General features: G+C 39.4%; 1 protein-coding gene across 1 annotated transcript; it reads left to right on the top strand.

Annotated features, from left to right (window-relative positions):
• Window positions 1-608: 608 nt before the first annotated feature.
• Window positions 609-23,116, top strand: inf2 (inverted formin 2). Its single transcript, XM_026919034.3, has 5 exons — window positions 609-842; window positions 15,887-16,323; window positions 17,902-18,017; window positions 19,352-19,511; window positions 23,079-23,116. The coding sequence occupies exons 2-5, from the start codon at window positions 15,921-15,923 to the stop codon at window positions 23,114-23,116; spliced, it is 717 nt and encodes a 238-aa protein (XP_026774835.1). The 5' UTR covers window positions 609-842; window positions 15,887-15,920.
• The last annotated feature ends 540 nt before the right edge of the window (window positions 23,117-23,656 follow it).

Here is a 23,656-nt window from a genome sequence, read left to right as displayed (position 1 = left end):
TTTAAAAAAAAAACATTATTCATAATTATCATTTATTCATTATTATAAAAAAACGTTATTCTTGTGGGGATCAGCCAAGGTCAAATCTGTCAAATATTCCTAATCTTGTGGGTACATTTGGACCCACCAAGATATAAAAACAAGAACACACACAAATACACACTGTACACCAGCGGTCAGGAAGCAGCTCCTGATGAGCCGGCATTTCCAGTGAGGGTGGAGTGACCAAAACTCTGTGTGTGTGTGTGTGTGTCAGAGAGAGAGAGAGAGAGAGAGAGAGAGAGAGAGAGAGAGAGTGTGTGTGTGTGTGTGTGTGTTTGTGTGTGAGGGAGAGAGGCAGAGAGAGAGAGAGTGTGTGTGTCAGAGAGAGAGAGAGAGAGAAAGAGAGAGAGACAGTGTGTGTGTGTGTGTGTGTGTGAGAGAGAGAGAGAGAGAGAGTGTGGTTGTGGGTGTGTGTGAGGGGGAGAGAGAGAGAGAGAGAGAAAGAGAGAGAGACAGTGTGTGTGTGTGTGTGTGTGAGAGAGAGAGAGAGTGTGTGTGGTTGTGGGTGTGTGTGAGGGGGAGAGAGAGAGAGAGAGAGAGAGAGAGATATTGTGCGCGCGCGTGTGTGTGTGTGTGTCAGAGAGAGAGAGTGTGTGTGTGGGGGTGTGGGGGTGAGAGAGAGAGAGATTGTGTGTGTGAGAGAGAGAGAGAGAGAGAGAGAGAGATATTGTGTGTGTGTGAGACTACAGTATGAATCATGGGCTCACATCTGCGCTCCATCACAGTAGCGATATAAACGCGTCTGGAGCTCTCCTGCTGTGATGTGGATGTAAGGGGTTAAACACGGTACTGAAACAGAGGTAAGCCTGCTGTGATGTGGATGTAAGGGGTTAAACACGGTACTGAAACAGAGGTAAGCCTGTCTGTCTATTCTCGCCTTCCATCTTGATGTCGATGGAAGAATTGATCGATTCATGGCGCTTTCCGAAGTTAGACTCTTTTGTTGGAAAAAGTGGAGCCCGACATGCCTCAGATTCGCCATATTTCTTACATTACTCCATTATAAGAGTGTCCTGTAGAGACTTTAGAGCTGGTCATCTGGAAATAGTAGGTTATATATATATATAGCCAGAATATCATCATAATGACTTTGACCTAAATGAGTATCCTGTGGACAGAAACAGCAGAACTGTACATGGAAAACCAGCAAAAACATCTGCAGCAGCTGTTCAGGTTTCTCTCAGCCTCCTTGTAACCACTGGTCTGATTTCATGTATTTGATGGCTTTCTCAGGATCTACAGTATATATATTCATGTAGGCTAGATCTTGCCTAGATCTTTAATCTTTAACAAATCGACAACTCGGTATTTATCATCTGGGTAGTGTCTTACTGTACATGTTCAGTGTGTGCTTGAGTCATATCAGTATATATACACATTCCTCACATCAGTGGTCACGTGATCTCTGCCTGACTTCCAGCTGCTTCACTCCCACATTAGGAAACTGTCCACTGGTATAACACTCTAGATAAGGAGTATTTAACTAAAATTTGTGAAGATGCAGTTGTATGAAGTCTCTTATTCTTAGAAAGACTGGAGGGAAACAACAGTTACGCTTTAATGCATAATCTTTAATGATTAATTAACATCGTTCAGAAATTTTAAAGTGGATATATTTTGTTTCATAGTGCTGCGTCACGTTACCACTTTTAACTAGTGCCATGGACTCTGAACAGATGAGACCATTTTGAATTTGACACAGTGACAATAAACACATACTTCTCTGACCAGTTGTTTTTACATTTAAAGCATTTAGCAGACACCCTGATCCAGTGTAACTTACAGAAGTGAAAGGACATTACATTTATAAAACTGAGCAGCTGAGGGTTAAGGACCTTGCCCGAGGGCTCAACAGGGGTGGATTGTCAGTGCTTGGGCTTGAACTCACAACCGTCCGATCAGTAGTCCAATGCCTTAAACACTGAGCTACCACTGTCTTTACACTATGATTTGGTGATCGACTTCGTTTTTAATCAAGCCATGTCATTGGTTCTCTTATCAGACCAGAGACGCTAAACAAAATCTATCACAGTCTGCGAAAACTCTTCTGACTTAATGTCTATAGCAGTTAATGTCTTAACTTTATGACTTAATGTCTATAGCACTGTAGCTAGTCTGTGGTCCCTATGAGCTGCCTTCAGCTAAATCACAAGTTCTCAACACTGGTACTGGCCTCCTGCACTGCATATTTTAATGTCTTCCCTGCTCCCATCACACCTGATTCAACTAATCAGCTTCCTTAGTTGAAGTGAGTGTGTTAGAGTAGGGAAAAACACTTAAATGTGAAGGACAGGGGATGCTGCAGGACCAAGGTTGGGAACCTGTGAGCTAAATACATAATTGCATGTGATTGGGTAAGCCACAACATAGGATATACTAAAAAAGAAAACTAAAGAAAAGTAAAGGTGCTGATCTATGGGCAGTTTTTCAGACGGTGATCAGCTACATTTTTTCATGTGCTCAGTTTGGTCCAGTCAAATACACTGCCCCCTTCTGATGACCCCTGCTCTAGATTTTACATTTAAAGAAATCACTCTAATAATTAGGATCATGGTCACTATGAACGTGTTGTGTACGAGTATCAAAACGCCAAATATATTTTTGCAAAATGCTTTATCAAGTTATTTGTTGATAACATGTGGCCCATCAAGGAGTCATACTCAGTATAGGTATCAGAGTCTGGTCTGAAATTGGTATAATTTTTTTTTTTTTTTTTGAAGTGACTCGTGGCCAAGTATGGTGACCCATACTCGGAACACTTAACCCATCCAAGTGCACACACACAGTAGTGAACACACACACACCGTGAACACCCTTTTTTTTTTTTTTTTTTGCTGCGGTGCCCGGGGAGCAGTTTGGGGGTTCGGTGCCTTTCTCAAGGGACTCACCTCAGTTGTGGTATTGAAGGTGGGAGAAAGCACTGGTCATTCACCCCACCCCCCAATCCCTGCCGGACCTGAGACTCAAACCCACAACCTTCAGGTTCACCTTTAGGTTGCAAGTCCGACTCGCTATCCATTAGGCCACGGCTGCCCCAGGTCAGATCACATATTTTCCAACCCCATCCCTGTTGTTCTTAATGTTGTGTACATATGGTATGTAGACACCACCAAGATCTTGCACATAGGTATGACTTGTCTTGGAGCCATTGCAACATTCACATAACAGAAACTTGCTCAGCTGTGTTTTTGTGAGGAGGCCAGTATCAGATGTGTGTTAGTTGTTGTTTTGGCTGTTCTTGTTAGGGGTTGCCACAGCAGATCATTGGTCCACATATTTGATTGGGCACAGTTTTTACACCAGATGACCTTCTTGACACAACCCTCCCCAATTTTATGCAGGCTTGGGACCAGTACTGGGAGTGCACTCTAATGTACTGGGGTTGGTTCCCTGGCTGGGAATCGAACCCGGGCCACAGGGGTGAGAGCACTGTGGCCTAACCACTAGTCATCCAGAGATGGATGAGTATCAGTATTGTATCAAAAAATGGAAAAAACAGATTTGACGCACTCCTAGTGGAAAATCTGTCATATGACCTGGGATTACTAAATGGGAGAACTTGTTCAAGAAAATGTAATGGAGTGAAAGGTTACATTGTTATTTCAAAATGTAGTGAAAGAGTAAGAAGTCATTGAAGCACACTTCGCTCAGCATGTTTTCTCTAGGACTCTAGGATCTCCATTATTTTCACTTGTGATCAATCTCTTCATAACGAATGAATAGGAATAATGAACTTCAGATCTATTCATTCTAATTTCAAATATGAAAATTTGGTTTGTGGGGACATTAAATTGTTAAAGCATAAAAAATATCTGCAGTGAGATGTGTGAAAATTTCATCTTACCAACTGAAAGATTACCACTTTTTAACTCAAGAGTGGGATATAATAATACCAACACCATATTCAATCAAAAGCAACTCTTTCAGAGTAACACAAGACTACAGAGTGCAGTCAGAGCAGTCAAGCCATAGCATGATTGATGATTGTGACAGTCATCATTATCTATTCAGTGCCTATCTGCTGTGAGAAAGGAGTGTGACTTTGGGTCAGTTTTAGAATGTGCAAAAGAAGCAGAGATAGTAGAGCTCATTAGAGGAAATGAATCCTTATTATTTGTTTAGGTTTCACACCAAGATCACACCAACATTGAGAGGCAATGCTATCCAATATAGCTCAATGGATAAATTTCTGTGTTAGTGACCAGAAGGTTTTGAATTCAATCCACAAGACTGCCAGGAGCCACTGTTTGACCCTTCACCTTTATGACTGATCCTGACACCTGATATTCCGGCACTAACAATTCCTTTCAAATTGCAATATGCAAAAATGCATTTTTAGTATAATTGTACAGATAAATACAGTGGGGTCCAAAAGTTAGACCACATTGAAAATCAGTTTGTTTGTTTTTTCTTTTTTTTTCATTTAAAATTGAAAAGAAACAGAAGGTTCTAGAAATTCATGTAAATATTTCCAATATTCTACTTTTCACTCAAGTTGTTGTCTTAAAAATAATTTGTAATGAAAATTGTTGTATTAATTTAGTAAATAATGCAAAATAGAAGCATTTTCATTAGTGGTCTCTGGCCTTTGGAGCCCACTGTGTGTATAGATGTACAAATACAATGAGAGTTAAATTCAATTAATTATTTTCAAGTGTGAAATGTTTAAACAACAATCTCCATTGCATCTATTGCAGTCTGGCATAGCAGTGGTACCTCTGATCCTACATGGATACCATACCATGGATGGTCCCACATGGATACCTTATAGATTCCACTTACTAAAAACAGTATATGCCCAAATCTCACTCACTTTCCACTGGATAACTTCACTTGCTGTAGTCCCCGATGCTCCTTTCAACTCACTCTGTACTGTTGTGGAAGAGTAATAACTTATAATTTCACTCTCTGATGTCATCCAGAAGAGAATGGGTTCCTTTTTAAGTCTGGTTCCTCTAAAGTTTCCTTTCTTGTGTCATTTCAGGGAGTTATTCATTACTAGTCTCACCACTGGATTGCTCATTAGAGTTCTAGCTCTAAATCAAAATATCCATCTGGATTTCTGTAAAGCTGCTTTGTGACGATGTCTATTGTTAAAAGCACAATCTAAATAGAACTGAATCAAATTGAACTTTGTAGACTTTATATCCAAACTACAGTCAAAATAGCGGCTATGATAAACATCACAATGATCATCATCAACAGTATTTACCACCGTGGGAGAGTAGATGGATGTCTACTAAAAATGAACCTTCCTAACTGGTTATGGAAACTTTTGGCTTTGGGAGACAAATAGAAAGATTTAGTTTCCGCTTTGCAGCAGGAATGGGATTCTCCCAGTGTCTTTTTGTAGTCATCATTTTGAGTTCATGTTAACTTTGCTAGTACATTCACTAGAAACATACATCACACACTAGCAATACTACAGCATGTCAAAATAGTACCAATATCCCCAGTGCTTCATATAGTGGAGTAGCCACTATTTAGATTGATATTACGTTGTAACCTGAAAACCATTGGCAGAAAGAGGCTCAGACAAAAGTAAAGTGTGTGTTGATTTTATTAAGTAAATGTCTGACTGCAGTTTATAAGCTTAATCTAACTGATTCAAAACTTTAGTTAAAATGTTGGAAAGGTTTTCTCCTTCACAGCCTTTGATTACTAGTATGTGTACAGCTTTATATAAATCTAATACAAAGCTTTCACTCAGAGGCTTTTATTTATTTTTAAGCATGTACTGTACAAACCAGTCTCAGAAGCTTTAAACTCTGAACACATGCCGCCTGAAAATGCTAACTCAGCGGCGTATTTTAAATATGAAGGCAATAGCCTTTATAGTTGCCTGTCAGAGATTCGTTTAAACATGTCTAACAGGACATTATTCTCTGCCCTTTCTTGGAATTCATTTAATTAACTATTTCCTTAGAAACAATGACTGAGTGCTTCGGAAAGAAATCTGTTACGCAAGTTAATTATGCAATAGAAAGGAATATACAAGCAATAAGGTAAATGTGAAAAAAAAAAACAATAGAAAATTATTTTTACATGCAACTCCATGTCACAAATACCTGAAGATGATTGAGTTGAGTGAAAGCAGAGTCTAATAAGGAACGAATACACTGTCAAGTATGGGTTCAGGCAAATCTGAGAATGCTCAAAGGTGCAAGTGTCACACTCAAGGCCCATGCAAATCTGCAAAAAATATTGAATTTACCTGTACAGTACTAAAAACTTGGGTGGAATTAACACAGAAAGTGTTAAATAAGTATGTAGCGACTGTCCGTTAAATGGGCATCACTCACTATCCATCCATACCACTGTGCAACAATGCACTAAATATTTTATAAAGGATAGGCCACTAACACCCAAACATACTGTATAACTGTGTCTGTGAAACATGGGGAATGGGAACTTTCAAATTTGGGCCAGCTGAATTTACAGTACAGTTCATGTGACAGAAGTCTCAATACTTTGGAGGTACGAGCTGCAGAATCATGACATTATTATGCATTCATTAATTCATTCATTCATCTTCAAGCAGCTTTATCCTGGTCAGAGTGGTGGAGGCTCTGGAGCCTATCCTAGGAACACTGGGTGCAAGACAGGAACACACCCTAAATGGAGCACCAGTCCATCGCAGGGCACCATGCACACATATTCAGTTTAGTGCAGCCAGTCCAACTACTGGCATGTTCTTTATTGGTGGGAGGAACCCGGACTGTACATGATGGCAACAGTGCTACCCAGCGCACTACTAGCATGTAGAAAATAAAAGTCCAGGTTTCATTGCATCATTATGGTCTTGCAAACATAGACTAAAACAAATGCAACAGGGTGTGTGGGCTTGCAAAAATAGGAATATACTGAGTCAGTAAAACAGATGTGCATTGTAAACTGTGCAGTAGGATTCAGTATAACAATTTACTTTATCTGAATGGCTTTTCCGTCTATGTGGTTTTGAGAGAGAAATGGCTAACGTTTGTTCTTTGCGATTGTGCTATCAAGACAGTAATTCACAGAGGAAGCATGACAAACTTCCATGATCCCCTTAATCCAATGCACCAGCCAGTGAAGAAAAAAAACAAACTAGGAATGTTAACTCCAAGCACCAAGATATCTTCCCTTGATTTCCTGACTAGAACAATATAACACAAAAGCTGTCCTTGTGGGTGTATTAGGTTATATATGTATAGATATAGTAAAGATATCGGTCAATTTGGAAGTATTCCTGAGATGAAAGAAGCCAGATAACCTTGGATATTGGATATCACCTCGGGAATACTTCCAAATTGACCGATATCTTTACTATATCTATATCTGATATCTAGACTTTGTCACAAACACAAAATGACAGGAAAAAGGTTTGATCAGAGTAATGTAGGCTAACACCCAAGAGAGAATTCGCCCTCACACACTGCTGCAGTGTCAGCTTCACCATGCAGGACATGTTTAATTTGTGATATGAGAGACTTATTAAAAATGCAAGAATAGCAGTTTTTTTCTCAAGTGGTTGTATTTCAGGGGAGGAATACGTAAGGATCATATGAGATATGGAGTCACAATGGAGAAACAGTACAACTTTGTTGTTATGGTAACATGTTTCCTTTTTCAGCATTGTCCACTACGTAAAAAGGAAACACTCAGCAGTGCATGGAAGTCCTTACATCCTGTAAAAATGAAAGCATTTGAGCAAGCAGTACCTCTTGAAAGTAGAGTACATCCTGAGAAAAAAAAAGAGTACTAACCTGGACCATTCCTTGTCACTAGGGTGGTGCCCTCAAGTACAGCGTTTTTACCTGAAGTATGTATGTTTGTACCATATGTGTCAATTAAATTATAATTTCTCTCTTATTTCGTACCAGCAATTCACTGATCAAAAGCCAGTTAGTCTAATCTAATCTCCCAAATATTCTTAAATAAGTGATTGAAAAGAATATGAATGCTTTCTGTTGTGTGCATTTCAGTGTCAGTTCAGCAGATAAGAAATAAGCCTAATTCCTTTTGTGCAGTTACTAATTAACTTCGTATTATAAAGGTGGTTCCTAACTCCTGTTTAATTCAGAACAATTGGAAACACATGCCAGATTTGATTAAATGCAAGACTTGGCTAGTGCTGTTGTTGTGTATTTGAATAAAGCTTTGTCAGGCAACACCCATACCCAGTGTCAGAACCAGAACCAGCACCCAACCACATGATTAGTTCCAGGGCATTGCTAATTTTCACTGTAAAGAGGTATTGTCTGTAAAGAGGCTGCAGTAACACTCTGCGTGGGCATCACCAAGCACTTACTGGCAGAAACAGAGAAGCAGGCTGAGCAAAAGTGCCAACTGGCATGCGTCCATTTTTCCGTAGGGGAACAAAAATGCTTTTTGCACAGGCTTAGGGAAAAAATGTTTTAAGAGAATAGTGAAGAGAATGCTCGTGTATTTATATGCTGTCAAACACTACATTTGTGCTGTTATTCACAAGTGATATTTTTTTTTTTGCTCAAATTGCATTGGATAAATTTAATTTAGGAGAATAATCCAGCACACTTGTTTAGATGATGTTAAATATATTATGTGCTCTGTACTGTTACTTACATTCCATGCTTCTTGGTCAACCTATGTTTCTTTAGGCTTAACGAAGATACTGACAGCCTTCTTAAGCCTGTCCTTTTAAGAAGAAGTGTTATAAGTTTGGTGTAAGGTTTAGCTAATGTTTACATATTGGCACCTCTGACAAACATGGAATTCCATTAGGTTAATTCCAAGAGGAGGGTGGCTCGGTGGGTGGCTCGGTGGGTGGCGTGGCTACTTCAGTCCCTGGTTCGATGCTGAGCTTGGGTTACTGTGGTCTGTCTGGAGTTGAGCATGTTTTCTGCATGAGTTTCCTCTGTGTTCTCTGGTTTTCTCCCAAAACATGCTAGTAGGTAGATTGGCTACTCAAAATGCCCCCAGGTGTGAATGTGTATGTGCATGGTGCCCTGCAATGGACTGGCATCCCATCCAGGGTGTATTCCCACCTTATGCCCAGTGTTCCCATGATGCTCCTGGAATGCTCCTGGGAAGCTCCAGATCAGCTGTGACCCTGACCATGTTGTGGCCATTCGTGTAGCTCAAAGATCACTCTGGAGGGCCGAGAGCCGAGCAGTTGTCTGCAGACAAAAGCTGCCCAACTCTTCAGAAGGGCATTCTTATATACCTTTACCTGAAACCTCTTCTACATCCTGTTTTTAACAAGAAACATACTCTCATACATGTGTATCCTGTTCTTTAACAAGACACCAGGTTACCCCATATGCTTATCTTATTGTTTAAGGAAGTCTTACTCACTTAAATTTACAGCATGTTCCTGTTTCCCACTTTACCCACTTTACCCAATTTTAAGATTCCCATGCATATGTAAGGTCATATAGGTCATTTTAGGCCTCAGTTTCTCAGCATACACTTCCTGTTCCATGCACATAGTTCTAGTCAGCAAGCCTTTTACTGAGATACTGGGTACAATGACACATTTTGCACTATACTGGTTCCATACATCTTTTACCTCGAGGCTTAAACATTATCAAATATGAGTACACATTTTGTGGTTAACATAGTGTCATTAAAATATTCTATAACCACAATATAGTGGATAATGAATGAATGAAAAAATTACAGTAGAAGCTTTGGTGTATTATCCATTGTTGGATTAAACTGAAGAGAAAACTGGAGTGGTGGTGACCCAGGGTCAACTCATATTGAATTAACATAGTTGGCATTCATTCTGCCATAAATACCTCATTGTCCAGAGTAAATCCATTGGTGCTAAAGTGCTAGTATATTCCTTTGCAGGCTGGACTTTTGCGCTCACTGCTTAGCTTGTTCTCATTACTCAGCATCATATATGCAGAATGAGCACCCTGTTTACTTGTTTACATGATGTTTAGTATATTGTGTGCTCTGTGCTGTTGCTTTGTTGCTTACATGACATGCTTTTTGGTTAACTTCTACTACTTTAGGCCTTATACCAATAGACATCTTCAGCTTTTCCTTCGAAAGATGAAGTTTTATAAGGATTGGTGTGTTTTGGTACCTTTTAAGGCAAAATGCAATGTCCTTTTCGGTAATGTTTACTTGTGGGGAAATTTTTATGGAGTGTTTGGATCAATCGGGACCCTGTAGAAGACTGTTAGTCATGTTTATTTATTCAAATGTGCATGTACATGAAAACAACAGCGTTGCTGCCTTACATCTCTGGGGTCCTGGGTTCGATCCTGAGCAGGTTACTGTCTGTGTGGAGTTTCTGTGCATGTTCTCCTCACGTCCATGTAGGTTTCTCTGGGTTCACTAGTTCCTCCCTCCTCCCAAAAACATGCCAGTAGGAAGATTAGCTATGATAAATTGAATGAGTGTGTGAATATGTGTGTGTGTGTGTGTGTGTGTGTGTACATTGTACCCTGCAACAGACTAGCATCGCATTCAGTGTGTATTCCCCCTTCACACCCAGTGCTCCCAGGATTGGTTCCAGATCCACCACGACCCTGACCAGGATAAAGCAGTTACTTAAGATGAATAAATGAATGTACACAAAAGAGTTGTATATTATGGTTAAATTTATTTGAACTAAGAATAGGGGTGTCAATATAGCAAATAAAAGAAATGCATCATAACCACAAAAAGACAGAACAGAGTAAACCATAAAACACAGTAAATGACGGGAAAGAAAAATAAATGTTAAAAATGCTCAAATGCTAAAAATGAACTATAAACACTGGGTATCTATGTGACTTAATATGGACTTGTAGGCCAAAAAAATGAAATATTTATAGACACCAACTTTGGGAGTAGAGCAAATATAAAAAGGTCAATTATTCTCTCTTTGATAGTAACTAAAAAAGCACACTTTGGGACAGTGGAGCAAACAAATACAGCTTATTTTTGTCTAGAAGGGGACTTTAACTGAGAGAAGCGAGAAGAAATTTTCCCTCTTTCAAGTGCTAGTCAGAAGTCTAGCATCTGTTATGTCAGCTCAGAAAGTTAGCTGCAGTAGAGTTTAGCTTCAAACAGCTCAGCGTTTCCAAGCTTATGAAATTTCCTGCATGACCACTTCTTTCTCAAAATGGCAGGATAGTTTTACACCAAACTCTCATTTGCTAATATTTTCACTTTGCTCACAGCCATTACAATGCCTGTGGATATACAGGACACAGATACTTTTTTTTGCACCCAATTCCATTAATTCTAACTTCCCTAACAATTCTAACAATCCTAACAGGGCTGAGTATTGTTTCATATTTTATAAACAACTGCACATGAGTCACGTTTTTAATGCTGAGAGAGGAACAAAAATTGTAGTCATGAGATGATGCTCTGTCACATGAGACCGTGATCTTTTCTTAAGCCATTAAGGGAAAAAATGTTACTCGTTTGCAGTGATACAGTTTTTAATTCTGATATTCTGTTAGAAATATTTTATATACATGTTTAGTGTAAATAAAAGTTTAAACCCACCACAATTTTCTATTCCTAACATGAAGGATGGATGAATAATAGAGACATCTGCTGAGCAGCATTCTAGGGAAATGCCTGTGCATGAAGGGAATAAATGACTAAGAACTTGAGTTTCTGTGAAATGAACCAAAAAATTAACTCCCTTCTACTCCAACCAGTCAGTTTACAGGATTAAGAGTCTATATATTTTAAGAAACGTAGCAGTTTAAAAAGATTTCTCCTATAAAAGACAAGAGTCTTTGGGTTTTGATTGCATAAGGATGTAGCATAATTATATTGCACTTACATCATGTCAAAAGTATGGTAATTACAAACTTCCAAATTCCACAACTCATAATCTTGTAATTTTCTAATCATTCAGACATGACGGTGTGTGACGGCAGGTTATAAGCTGAAAAAAAAGAGGCAGTGGCTTTGAGGAGTGTAATGTCAGGTTTTATGTCTATACATGTATATCAAACATTCACTATTATTTTTCTGGCTTTGTATGTATAATAAATTAGCAAAGTGTAATTTAGCTTTCTATCTGCAAACCAGTAGAATATTACTCTACACAACACTTTGGTATTTTTGTATTAGTTGTGGTAACATTTTAATAGCTTACAGGCACACATGTCTTCGAGGCAGGTTCATTAGAGAAACAGATTTCCAACAAATCTGGAACTGTTTTTCTCTATAAAGTGCATTTTTACAGTCCAACCTCCTGAGACACAGTTTGGTCAAAACATATTAAAAAAAAAACAATATTGTTACTATATAGAGGGCATAAGGATAAACAAAATTGATTAGCTATTATCTTGAATTGATTATTGCTCGTGTTAGCTCTTTGGTCAAACAGCTGTAATGTAATGCTTTCAGCCAGGTTGTTCTTCAAAACTTCAGAGAGTAAAAAACCTCGACAGAAATGCATTCTTTAAGGCCAAGATATGAAAGAATCGTCCAGTTTAACTTTGTGACTTTGCACATATCGCCGCTGACTCCACCACCATGTCGCTGTCACTTTATAGTAAAATCTGTCCCCTCGTGCAGGGCAGGACACTCAACAATGACAGTGACCGACAAACATGAAACACTTTAATCATGTGATGGAGTACAAAAGCATTATAAAGGGATATTTTTAGATCAAGGCATAGTCCTTTCAGATGTTGAAAACCAACTTAACAGGTTATGTCAAATGTGTAATCAGCTAGTCTGGTACTTTGTCCCAACCACAGAAGAGGGAAGGGATCCTAATGTACATTTCAGGATAATAACATTAGGTACGGGTCGAGCCAATACCTTAACCTCCTGCCTTTCTAGAATTCCACTTGGAGTTTGTCAGTATAAGGATTATTCAGTTGCTTAATATGGATTTCTATATCCACGCATTGTGTATAATGAGGTATTGATGTTACAGTGGTGACTGTCAGAAGTCTGTCCTGCTGGGCTGCAGATGTCATGCTTTAAAGTAAGAGGAATGAGGTCATATGGCATCCTTTTATCATATGGTACGTTTTTGCCCGCTTAACCAAGCGTGATGAAGTAGCAGGTATTTCATGTGTAGAATCATGAATTGTTTCTGCTTTAGCAAATATTCAGGCTAAAATGCATTAACCAAGTCAATAATCATACTCCTCTTCATATAAAAGATTATTCATAGTAACAAGAAGACATATCACCACACTGACTAGGATAAGGTGGTTAAAAGAGTGCATGAGTAGCTCCACATAGACATGCCATTGCCATGAAAGTTCCCTGATAATCATTATACTTTAAATTCTTCACAAAGGAAATCAGAGCTCAGTACAACTTGTCCAAAACAAATCAAGTAGAGACAAGTAGAAGAGAAGGTTCATCTGACTGTTGGAGAAAGCATGGAAGAAAGATAGTGGTACAGATTACTGGAATCTGTAAACTGGGTGGTGCAAACGGGCATCAGCCACACCTCTAGGTGTCAGGTTCTTTCACATGATCAAATACTCCCTTATATACAGTACATACAAGCAGTTACTTTTGTGTAAGCAGAAATTACCAAAAGGTTCATGCTTTCCTGGGAGATTGTTTGATCCCATTCAGATCTGGTGGCGTTTGCTTAAATACGTTGTTGGAATTTTTGGAATGTTCTGCTCTAACACCGGGGGATCTGTGGATCGGTCTGTACTTAAATCATCTTGTATTTGAATTCTTGTCATAATAAAATACAAATGGCATTATGCATGTAGCTGTAACTGAACAAAATTATACCTAATCCTAAGCCATAGGAGTGAAGGAGAGCAAAAGAACAAAAATATTAGCATGACCCTGTCTTAACCTGTTAGGATGGACATTTGTGTAGATGCATCCTCCAAATCAATTTATGTTAGTTCTGGAACAACAGACTTAGTATTAAATCTTTCCCAGTATTTAAAACAATTAACACTGAATTTGGTCAAATGCAATAAGTAGTGTGAGATGTGTTCCCTCCATTTGTGTTGTATTGTGTCTTGTCTTCTGCAGCTGACAGTACACCCTGCAGAGATTTGCAGGAGGACTTGCTGAGCCATAATGTCACTGGGCAAATGTGCACAGCTGTCACTTCCTCCAGTTGCACCCCAGCTTAGTTTTGTTTCAATCCTGAATGCATCCTGGATGGACAGTCAGTCACTCAGATCAGGGGACTGCAGCCGCTATTTGAAAAGTGGCTATATCTGCTTACATACAGTATGTGAACAGATATTAGGAAAACCTAAATTATCCTTTTATATAATATCTCATCTGTGAACATGCTGCTGTAGTCTCTGTCACTGGGAGACATTCTGACCCTGATATACACAGGTATGACTTTATTAGTATTTAGTTAGTAACAAGGACTAAGTTAGTAACTGTACTAGCTAGTTATCTACAGCATATATACTGTATATAACTGGCTACTTTATGTGATTGAAGAAGACCTAATGTACATATAAAGAAAACTGTATTTGACTAATGTTCCAAAATTGAAAGGTAACAGGTCTCAAACCAATAGTTATGTTAATTTTCAATCTATAATTAGCTAGCTGTGTCATTGGCCAATTTTTAAACTCATTTTAGCTGCAAAAGCATACAGTATATGTTGTAAAACGTATGTTAACAACTGGCCATTACACCCATATGTGGGTCTTCCCTAAACTGTTGCCACGAAGTTTAGGGAAGCATACAATTGTCTAGAACAGGGGTGTCCAATCTTATCCAGAAAGGATCGGTGTGTGTGAGTTTTTCATTCCAAACAAGGAGAAGCCACACCTGAGTCTACTGAAAGCCAAGATCAGCTGATTAAACAGGTGGAATCAGGTGTGGCTCCTGCTTGCTTGATTGATTGAAAACCTGAACCCACACCGGCTATTTGTGGATAAGATTGGGCACCCCTGGTATATCTGCATATCAGACAATACTTTTAACAGACTACATAATAAAGCAGGCTATTTATCATAAAACACTTCTTACATTACATTAATATTTGAACAAAGTAAGCCCATACTCCCACCTCTTTATCTAGAATCAGGAGTGGCTATAGGGTTTGCACTTTTATGCATGCATAGATATAGTATACTAGCATCATAGTATACTAGCTATTCTGTCTGTGCTGACATCACATATATGAAAATGCCCAATCTATCTCTGATTTTTGACAGCATTTCCCTCGCTAATTAAAAAGTAAAGAAAACAGTGCAGCAGTTGGGAAGCTCATAGCACATCTGAGCTTCAGAGAGATGCCTGACTGCAGACACACCTCCTTGAGGGTTACAGCAGGGTTGCCATGGCTGCAGTTTTTATACAAAAATGAGTTTTGAAACAAATGGAAAAATTAAATCAGTTGAGGCCCAAAGAGTTGAAAAAAAAAAGAAAAATGGGTCTCCCTTTTCCACTTCCTGAACTTTTTGATCTAGTTTTAAGTATTTTTGTGTGGTTTTTGGGATGTAGTCACAGTGGAAATTAGACCTGCCAACTCTGCACACCAGCAAAAGACTGGCCAGACAGCTAATGTTTAATGAGCTTTGTTTAATTTTGTTACATTCTAATGAACAGCTATTGTTTTGTTGTATGCTGCTAAGAGTCTAAATGGATCAAATAAACACTTGGTCATTATTAACTTTAAATTTTTGTATAATTGTTTAATCAGTTGAAAACGGAATCTAAGGCACATATTCCTGGCAATGGTTTTTTGCTGTATCGAAAATGTATCATAGTCAAGACATTTTAAATGGATTTATAGTTGACATGAAGAACCTTAATCATCATAATCTCCATAATCAACTATTTTTGATTCTTGAAATTTTATCTATAAGATTTACAACTAGCCTCATTTCAGTCAGCTCAGGAAGTTGACCTGATCTGTTTTTGTGTGTGTGTGTGTGTGTTTTTTTTTTGACAGTTCTTCCTCCATCATCATCTGAATCGTCTTCATCATGTCAGTGAAGTCAGACAGAGTGCAGAAGAAATGGGCGGTAGTGAAAAGTCACCTGGGCTCATCTCAGGACTCTGACTCAAGCACACAGGAGGCCAACCTAGAGAATGCTGAACCCGAGCTGTGCATCCGCCTGCTGCAGGTGCCCACCGTGGTGAACTACTCAGGCCTGAAAAAGCGGCTGGAGGGCAGTGATCAGGCATGGATGGTACAGTTTCTCGAACTGTCAGGCCTCGACCTGCTGTTGGAGGCCCTGGACCGTCTCTCGGGTCGCGGCTGCTCGCGCATCACCGATGCACTGCTCCAGCTCACCTGCGTCAACTGTGTCAAGGCAGTAATGAACTCATCCATAGGGATCCATTTCATCATGGAAAATGAGGGTTACGTGCGTAAGCTCTCACAAGGTACAACATTTTAGTATTGTATTGTATGTCTTGGGAAAATATATTTTTAGTATTGCTGCACTTCTGATAAAAATAGCCAGAACTATTTATGTGGAGTCATCAATTTACAGATGGATCTGCATGAAAAGCCAAACTTAACTAGTATTATTTTTTTTTTAAGTTCTTTTCATCATATCACATAGTAGCCAATTTAAGATAATGTGGATGGAATAATCCATTCTTATGTAGGTCTTTCAGTAAGTTTATGGCTTTTATTATTATTATCCAGCAGAGGAGCGTTGCTGCCTCACAGCTCCAGAATCCATGGTTTGATCCTGTGAGGCAGTAATGCTACCCGCTGTGCTGCGTGTCACCCACTATGGAATCTGAGCTAACTTTTTTTTTTCCATTTCACTGTGTAATGGTCAATGGATAATAATAATAAAAGCCATCGGGTTACTGTCTGTGTCGAGTTATTGTGCATGTTTTCCATATGGGTTGTACCATTTCTGAATGGGTTTTCTCCACACTCTCTGCTTTCCTTCCACCTTCCAAAAACATGCCAGTAGGTGGACTGGCCAAGATAAATTGCCCCAGGTGTGAATGAGTGTGTGAATGTATATGTGTGCACGGTGCCCTGCAATGGACTGGAGTCCCATCTAGAGTGTATTACCGCTTCATGCCCAGTGTTCCCGGGATAGGTTCCGGATCCAGTGTCCCATCTAGAGTGTGGTGGATCCGGAACCTATCCCGGGAACACTGGGCATGAAGCGGTAATACACTCTAGATGGGACACTGGATCACAACGCTGACCAGGATAAAGTGATTACAGAAAAAGTGAGTGAGAGAGAGTTTAAAGTTCCCGTTATTTGTATACAGAAGTGCTATAATTAACCTCACTCTGTATACCAAGAGCACAATATTTTGAAAAAGCAAGATCTGACCTTTCTGGGCTAGCACTGTGCTCACTTCAGCACTTGATAAATCACTGAGTGAACTGAGAACAGAAGTCCAAAACTTTGTTACAAAACTATTCATCAAAGGCGAGACAAAGTTGGAAGCGAAAAAAGAAAACATCATTATGAGACCGTTAGATGGTCCAAGTCCACTGCAACATAAGTACCCCATTTGATATACTGTATTCTGTAGTATACATGTAAGCAATATCGCACAAGCAAGAGCGCGGTTATAATGAATAGCGGCGGCGAGAGCATGCAAAACTCTACACAGACAGTAACCCAGCTCCGGATGAAACAGAAAGATTTTAGAGCTGTGGGGCAGCAGCACTACCTGCAGCACCACCATGTTGTCAACAAAACACATTGCAAAGTATTTTCAAATTCATCTAAATATACTGTTCCATTAGGAGTGTGTGAGGAAACATCAAATGCATGGTCTCATATAATGACCTGGCTTTAAGAGCAGTCACATATTTAGCTGTTTTTTTCTGTCATAGGTTCCAGGTTAGATTTGCTAATAGATTATCCAGTCAGTCACAACAGAAAGATGGCAACAAGAGCAATGTGGTATGAACATACAAAAGTATGGTGTTAAAAGTGAGGGTTAAAATAGTGTTTTTTTGTGGTTTGATCCCTCCAGCTCTGGATACATCCAATATCATGGTGAAGAAGCAGGTGTTTGAGCTGCTGGCTGCCCTCAGCATGTTTGCTGCAGAAGGATACACCTTGGCCCTGGACTCTCTGGATCACTATAAAGCAAGTTTCAATTATCAGTATTTTATAACACATGATCAGGTTTTTTTCAGCCAGTTAATTTTTTTTTATTCTACTCCAAATGCACCTGAGCCACACAGAAAAAAAAGACTGGAAACATTTGTCATTAAGAGTATGAGGAACTGGAACCAAATAAAAATGTGAATTAGAGTCCTCAAGGAATGGGTTGAGATCCACTTCTCCAAAATGTCCTCATGTGTATGTATATTGATAGAGTGCAATTAGTTACACCAGCGTAATTTTACTCACCCATGAATGAACGAAGTAAATGTTGATTGTGAGTCAGTAGCATCTTCACAGTGTCCTGAGAACCCTGGACTGGGTAGGACAGCAGAAGAGTGTTCGTGCTATCATCTGGAGATCATGAGTGCAATGCCATAGCCATCCATGGGGGGATAACACAGTCTCTCTCCCCTGTTACTCACAGCAACACTAGCCAGTCATGTTAGCTTATGCCTGTGTGCAGAAGAGGGCGGATAGCATCTTCCTCCAAGTGTGTTATGCTGTGTGCTGCTTATGCCCTGTGATGCTGCCTTCACATGTCTTGGAGGGAGCACATGTTAGTCTTCACCCTCCCTGGTTGGTAGCTATCATATGATAGAGGAGAAATGGCTGGTTGGTGGGAATTTGCCAAGAGTATAGAGGAGAAAAAAGTTAGATATACGACTCTATAGCAGAAGGTTTCTCAGAAAATGTTCAATGCTAGAACAATTAAGCATTCAAAGGACCCATGAAGAACCCTTTTGTCTAGAAGTGTTGTGCATAGTACATAGTGGCGTCCTATCTCTGAATGCTATTTAGAATGCTAATGAGCAGTTTCAGTCAAAGATTTTGTCCAAATCTTTATCCTATAAATTATATCGCTGTGACGGATGAAACAGGGTGAGAAAGAAGGATGTCAAAAGGAGTATTTTGTCACAGATTTGCACAAGAGCAGCATACAGTATTCAAAAAATTACTTTTTTTTTTTGTTTTTCCTACAGTCGAGTGCAAAGCTTTGCAACTTTCTTGGTTTCTGAGTGCAAAAGTAAAATGTTCTGGGTTTTTTTTGTAGATAAATTACAAAATAACACATAAAATGGGTATTTCCTACCATCCAAAACATAAGTCAAACCATTTGAAGGAGGCTTCACATCTGGCAGAGCTAAAACAGATGTCACAAATTATAAATTATAAATATATTTAAATATGCTCTAAACGTAAACTTTTTCTACTTTCTACTTTTATTATAAAAAAAAAAAAAAAAAAAAAAAAAAAAGCAGGCTGTGGTTTTAGCAGCTGCATGTTAGATAGTGAGCATTATTTTTCTCTTACAGGCTGTAAAGATGCAGCAGTACCGCTTCAGTGTGATCCTGAATGAACTGCAGAACACAGATAATGTGCACTACATGGTGACACTGCTGAGCTTCATCAACGCGCTCATCTTCAGCACTGAAGACCTGCGCCAAAGGGACAAGATGCGCAAAGAATTCATTGGTATGCAATATACATGAGCACATTATGAGCACATTATCTGTATCAAGCACGTCTCACAGAAAAGATAAGCTTACGTATATTTACACCAGTAAGTACTAAGGAAGTGGTAGCTCAGTGGTTAAGACGTTGGACTTCTGAGAAGGTTGAGAGTTCAAATCCCAGCACCACCAAGCTGCCACTGCTGGGCCCTTGAGCAAGGCCCTTAACCTTCAACTGCTCAGTTGTATAAAAAATGAGATAACTGTAAGTCGCTCTGGATAAGGGTGTCTGCCAAATGCCGTATATGTAAGTTTTATTTGCAGTGATGATACTATGACTAAGCGGAGCACCACCAGGGTGGTTTTCTTCTGGAATTAGTAGAATCTCTACCCCATGTGCTGTTTTCTAGCCAAGTACTAATAGCAAAGTCATCACCTATTTACCATGACCTCATGTGTGTAGCCTATAAAATGCCCCTGCTATGTCACGTTTGTCCTCTGGCCATTCTCATCAACTCAAGTTGCCCAGAAGCCATTGCATTCCTCCACTTTGTCATAGAACCACATTTACATACACAACCTGCCTTCCTTACATTCCACACATTTTTTCAGAACTAGTGGAGACCAGTAATCAAAGTAGTCCTGAGGGTTCATAACACTTCCTGATGCATTCGCCAGATAGTGTATTCCGTGGACAGCACTTACAATAAGTGATCCTACCTTTATGGGGAATGATGACAGCTCAAAGCATTAATATTTCTCCCTCTTAAGGAGGGTGAAGGGTGAACTCCAGTCAAGTACTCATACAGATCTTCTTTAAGAATATGAATCTTAAATAAGATCAGTAGATTAAGAAGAATAAGTTTCTGCTGAGCACAAAAGTCACTCATCTATTGACATTGCTCTCTATAGGTAACGAGAATCACTCAGTCTGTTAATACTCTAAATAATCTATACAATTAAGCACTGAGTATTATATTGAGTCTACTCAGATTGTGCTACTGCGTTCTAGGTGAGGTGAGCTGAGAAACACTCAAGTGATGATGTTGATCTTAGTTGAGGAAGAGACTGGCTCAAAGTCCCATAAGTGTACTCTATTGAACATGAGACGCATTCAAAGCACCAGTGCTCTTTTCTACTGAGAATGACGCAGACTCACTACAGACCATATGGGGTGTGATGACAACCCTTCACAATGACAACAGCAGTCTGGTGATGGTGAACACCATGCTCACAAATGTCTGCCAATGACACTCCTCTTAGTGCCACCCAGGAGATGTCCTTAGTGTGTGTCATATGGAAGAAGGTGTCTCTTTCCTATTGTTTTTAAGGATTTCTGAGCACTTCCGCTCCTCATATAGGCTACGTATGTGAGGTCACAGTCACAAGGTGACACTAGTTACAGATGTAACTGTGGTTCTACAAACACTGTGTTTTAACTCAATACTATGAACACAGACCAAGTTTTTACACTTCCAGTAATCACAAAATGTTGGACTCATTGGAAGGCTTTATAGATTTCAGGAACAAATTCATGATAAGGGGGGGTATGGTACACACATATACGTTTGTACATCTGTGGTGTCCAAAATGATGTGGCCTACAGAGTCTTCAAATCCAAATCACAAGTCATTTTATTCCAAGACAGAAGAAAAGCTTGCAGCAACATTAGACAGAGGATTTATTCTGGCTCTCTGTGATTCCATGTTATTAATTTGGGACTAAACAGAGCAAAATCATTAGGTTAAGATACAGTATATTATCATATATTATTAATCATTTAATGATTGGTACAGCCTATAACACCATTATGAATATTCATAAAATCATCACCTGTCTATTACATGTGAACAAGAGCATGACCGGGATGATGGAAAACAAAACTGGTTCAAACCAGAACAGTTGGCATCTGTCCTTTAGGACTAGGTGTTTGGTTTTGCTGAGCAGATGTTATTTAAAAAATCTATTATGAAGGCATTGAAGTACTCACCATCCTTATCATCCTGCCAGGCTCACAGTAGAACAAGAAGAATGAGTTTACATGCGTCCATCCATCCTCTATACCGCTTATCCTACACAGGGTCATGGAGAGCCTGGAACCTATCCCTGGGGGCTCAGGGCACAAGGTGGGGTGGGGGACACCCTGGACAGGGTGCCAACCCATCGCAGGGCACAATCGCACACACTACGGACAATTTGGAAATGCCAGTCAGTCTACAATGCATGTCTTTGGACTGGGGGAGGAAACCAGAGTAGAGGAAACCCCCTGAAGCACTGGGAGAACATGCAAACTCTGCACACACAGGGCAGAGGTGGAATTCAAACCCCCAACCCTGGAAGTGCGAGGCTAATCACTAAGCCACCGTGGCCCAGAAAGTTTACAAACTTTGAAGCAAAAACAAGACAGAAATAAAGTACGAGTATGCCGTGTTCACAAGCTTTGTTGTCGGAAAGAACATGAAACATGGACGACGCCAGGGTCATTCATACATTTTTCTTTTTTCTTTTACTTTTATTTCGACACCATAACACATATTACTCAGTTAACTAGCGTGCTGATGAGAATTATGGTCAAATACAGACTATTTTCATGGTATGCAAATGTACAACATGCATAGAATAGTTGCTGAATATGACCAAAAACGGTAAGCGCTAACAGTAGCTGCATTTAGAAAAATGTCGTACAGAAAAAAAGTACAGAAAGTGAACTCTCCTCCGCCATGTTGAAAGTTTAGGACTCCTACCATCTCGGAAACTCGGGTATCAAAATTATCTCCGAGTTTCCCAGACGGAATTACGACTTGAGGGGTTACTTATGTTCAACTTCCTAGTGGGAAACTCGTATTTACGAGAATTCTGATTTGGCAGCGTGAAGGCAGCATAAGTTAAGGCACCGGAAATTGCTCTAGTCTATGTCTGGTCTACGGACTCCAGACATTTAATAAACGCGAACAAGGATAAACTTTTTTTTTTGGGATAATTTTCTATTACATCAAAAAAAAAAAACTTAACGCATTGTCAGTATGTGTTGGGACGCCACACCATTATTTCTTAGTTGAACTGTTTTCTGTGCTGTGTATCAATTCTCTTAAATTCCGTAATAGGATTATCATGTATAAATAAGAAAACATTTTTATATAACGAATGATATAGTAGCCAATACGTAGTCTGCCCTAAATTACCCCCAACAATAAAGTAGGAATATCGAAAGAAAGCTTGTCCGGAGCAAAGCGCGGCTACGCTCAAACTACTACCCCTAGTACACTACATAGCAAGTGAAATAGCACGCGTGGTTAGAGTGCTACATTGGCATGCTACTTAGTACGGTAGCATGCGGTTTGGAACGCAGCCCTTGTTGGCGATTGGTTAATGAGGCCTCGCGCCTTAATTACGCTCAGCTTTGTGTCCTTGCTGAATCCCGTCCAAAGGGAAAAAACAAACAAACAAACAAACAAACTAACTAACTAACTAACTAACTGTCCGCCCTTTGCGTTTCGCTTACTGAAGTACAAGAATGTTTCTAAAGTCACAACTTTGTGAAAGATTTATGAGAACGACTTATTTGCTATTTTTTACCTTTATTTACCAGGTTTACAGCTGCTTGACCTCCTGCCGAAGCTGAGGTAAGTTTAATATCGAGTTATTGCATTTATATCAGCTCGTGCTTGATTTCCTCCAAACATGTCCAAAAAAAAAACAGAACAAATATTCTGATGAAACAAACTTCTGTTTTCTTGCTTGTTTGCATACGTTTTTTTTTTTTCCAGAGAGCAGGAGGATGAAGACTTGATCATCCAGTGTGAGGCATTTGAGGAAGCCATGGCTGAGGATGAGGAGGAACTGTTGAGGCTTTATGGAGGCATTGATATGAGCAACCACCAGGAAGTCTTCATCACTCTGTTTAACAAAGTCAGTGTGCCCAAATGTCCCAGGAACTGTTGCTGAGTGTTTGACATGTTCATATCCACAAACATTCATAAATTAAAATATTGTTATTATTGTTATGTTAAAAGGTCAAATTTTCATTTCATTTAGTACTGCCTTTCAGAAGCTACATAAGATATGTACATGTTTCCAAGAAGACAAAATAATAACAATTTACACCAATCATCCTGTTCAAAAGTTTACACCCCCGGCTCTTAATATATTGTGTTGCCTTCTTGAGCA

Source organism: Pangasianodon hypophthalmus, chromosome 10, assembly GCF_027358585.1.
Source record: "Pangasianodon hypophthalmus isolate fPanHyp1 chromosome 10, fPanHyp1.pri, whole genome shotgun sequence".
NCBI classification, from domain to species: domain Eukaryota; kingdom Metazoa; phylum Chordata; class Actinopteri; order Siluriformes; family Pangasiidae; genus Pangasianodon; species Pangasianodon hypophthalmus.
The sequence above is the reverse complement of the archived record's forward strand: the minus strand, read 5'-3'. Positions and strand labels throughout refer to the sequence as shown.

What these genes read in the sequence shown, in the direction of transcription:
- inf2 (XM_026919034.3), top strand. Translation starts at nt 15,921, where the DNA reads ATGTCAGTGAAGTCAGACAGAGTGCAGAAGAAATGGGCGGTAGTGAAA. An exon ending in CGTGCGTAAGCTCTCACAAG is followed by an intron (nt 16,324 to 17,901) that starts GTACAACATTTT and finishes TGATCCCTCCAG; the next exon opens with CTCTGGATACATCCAATATC. An exon ending in GATGCGCAAAGAATTCATTG is followed by an intron (nt 19,512 to 23,078) that starts GTATGCAATATA and finishes TTTATTTACCAG; the next exon opens with GTTTACAGCTGCTTGACCTC.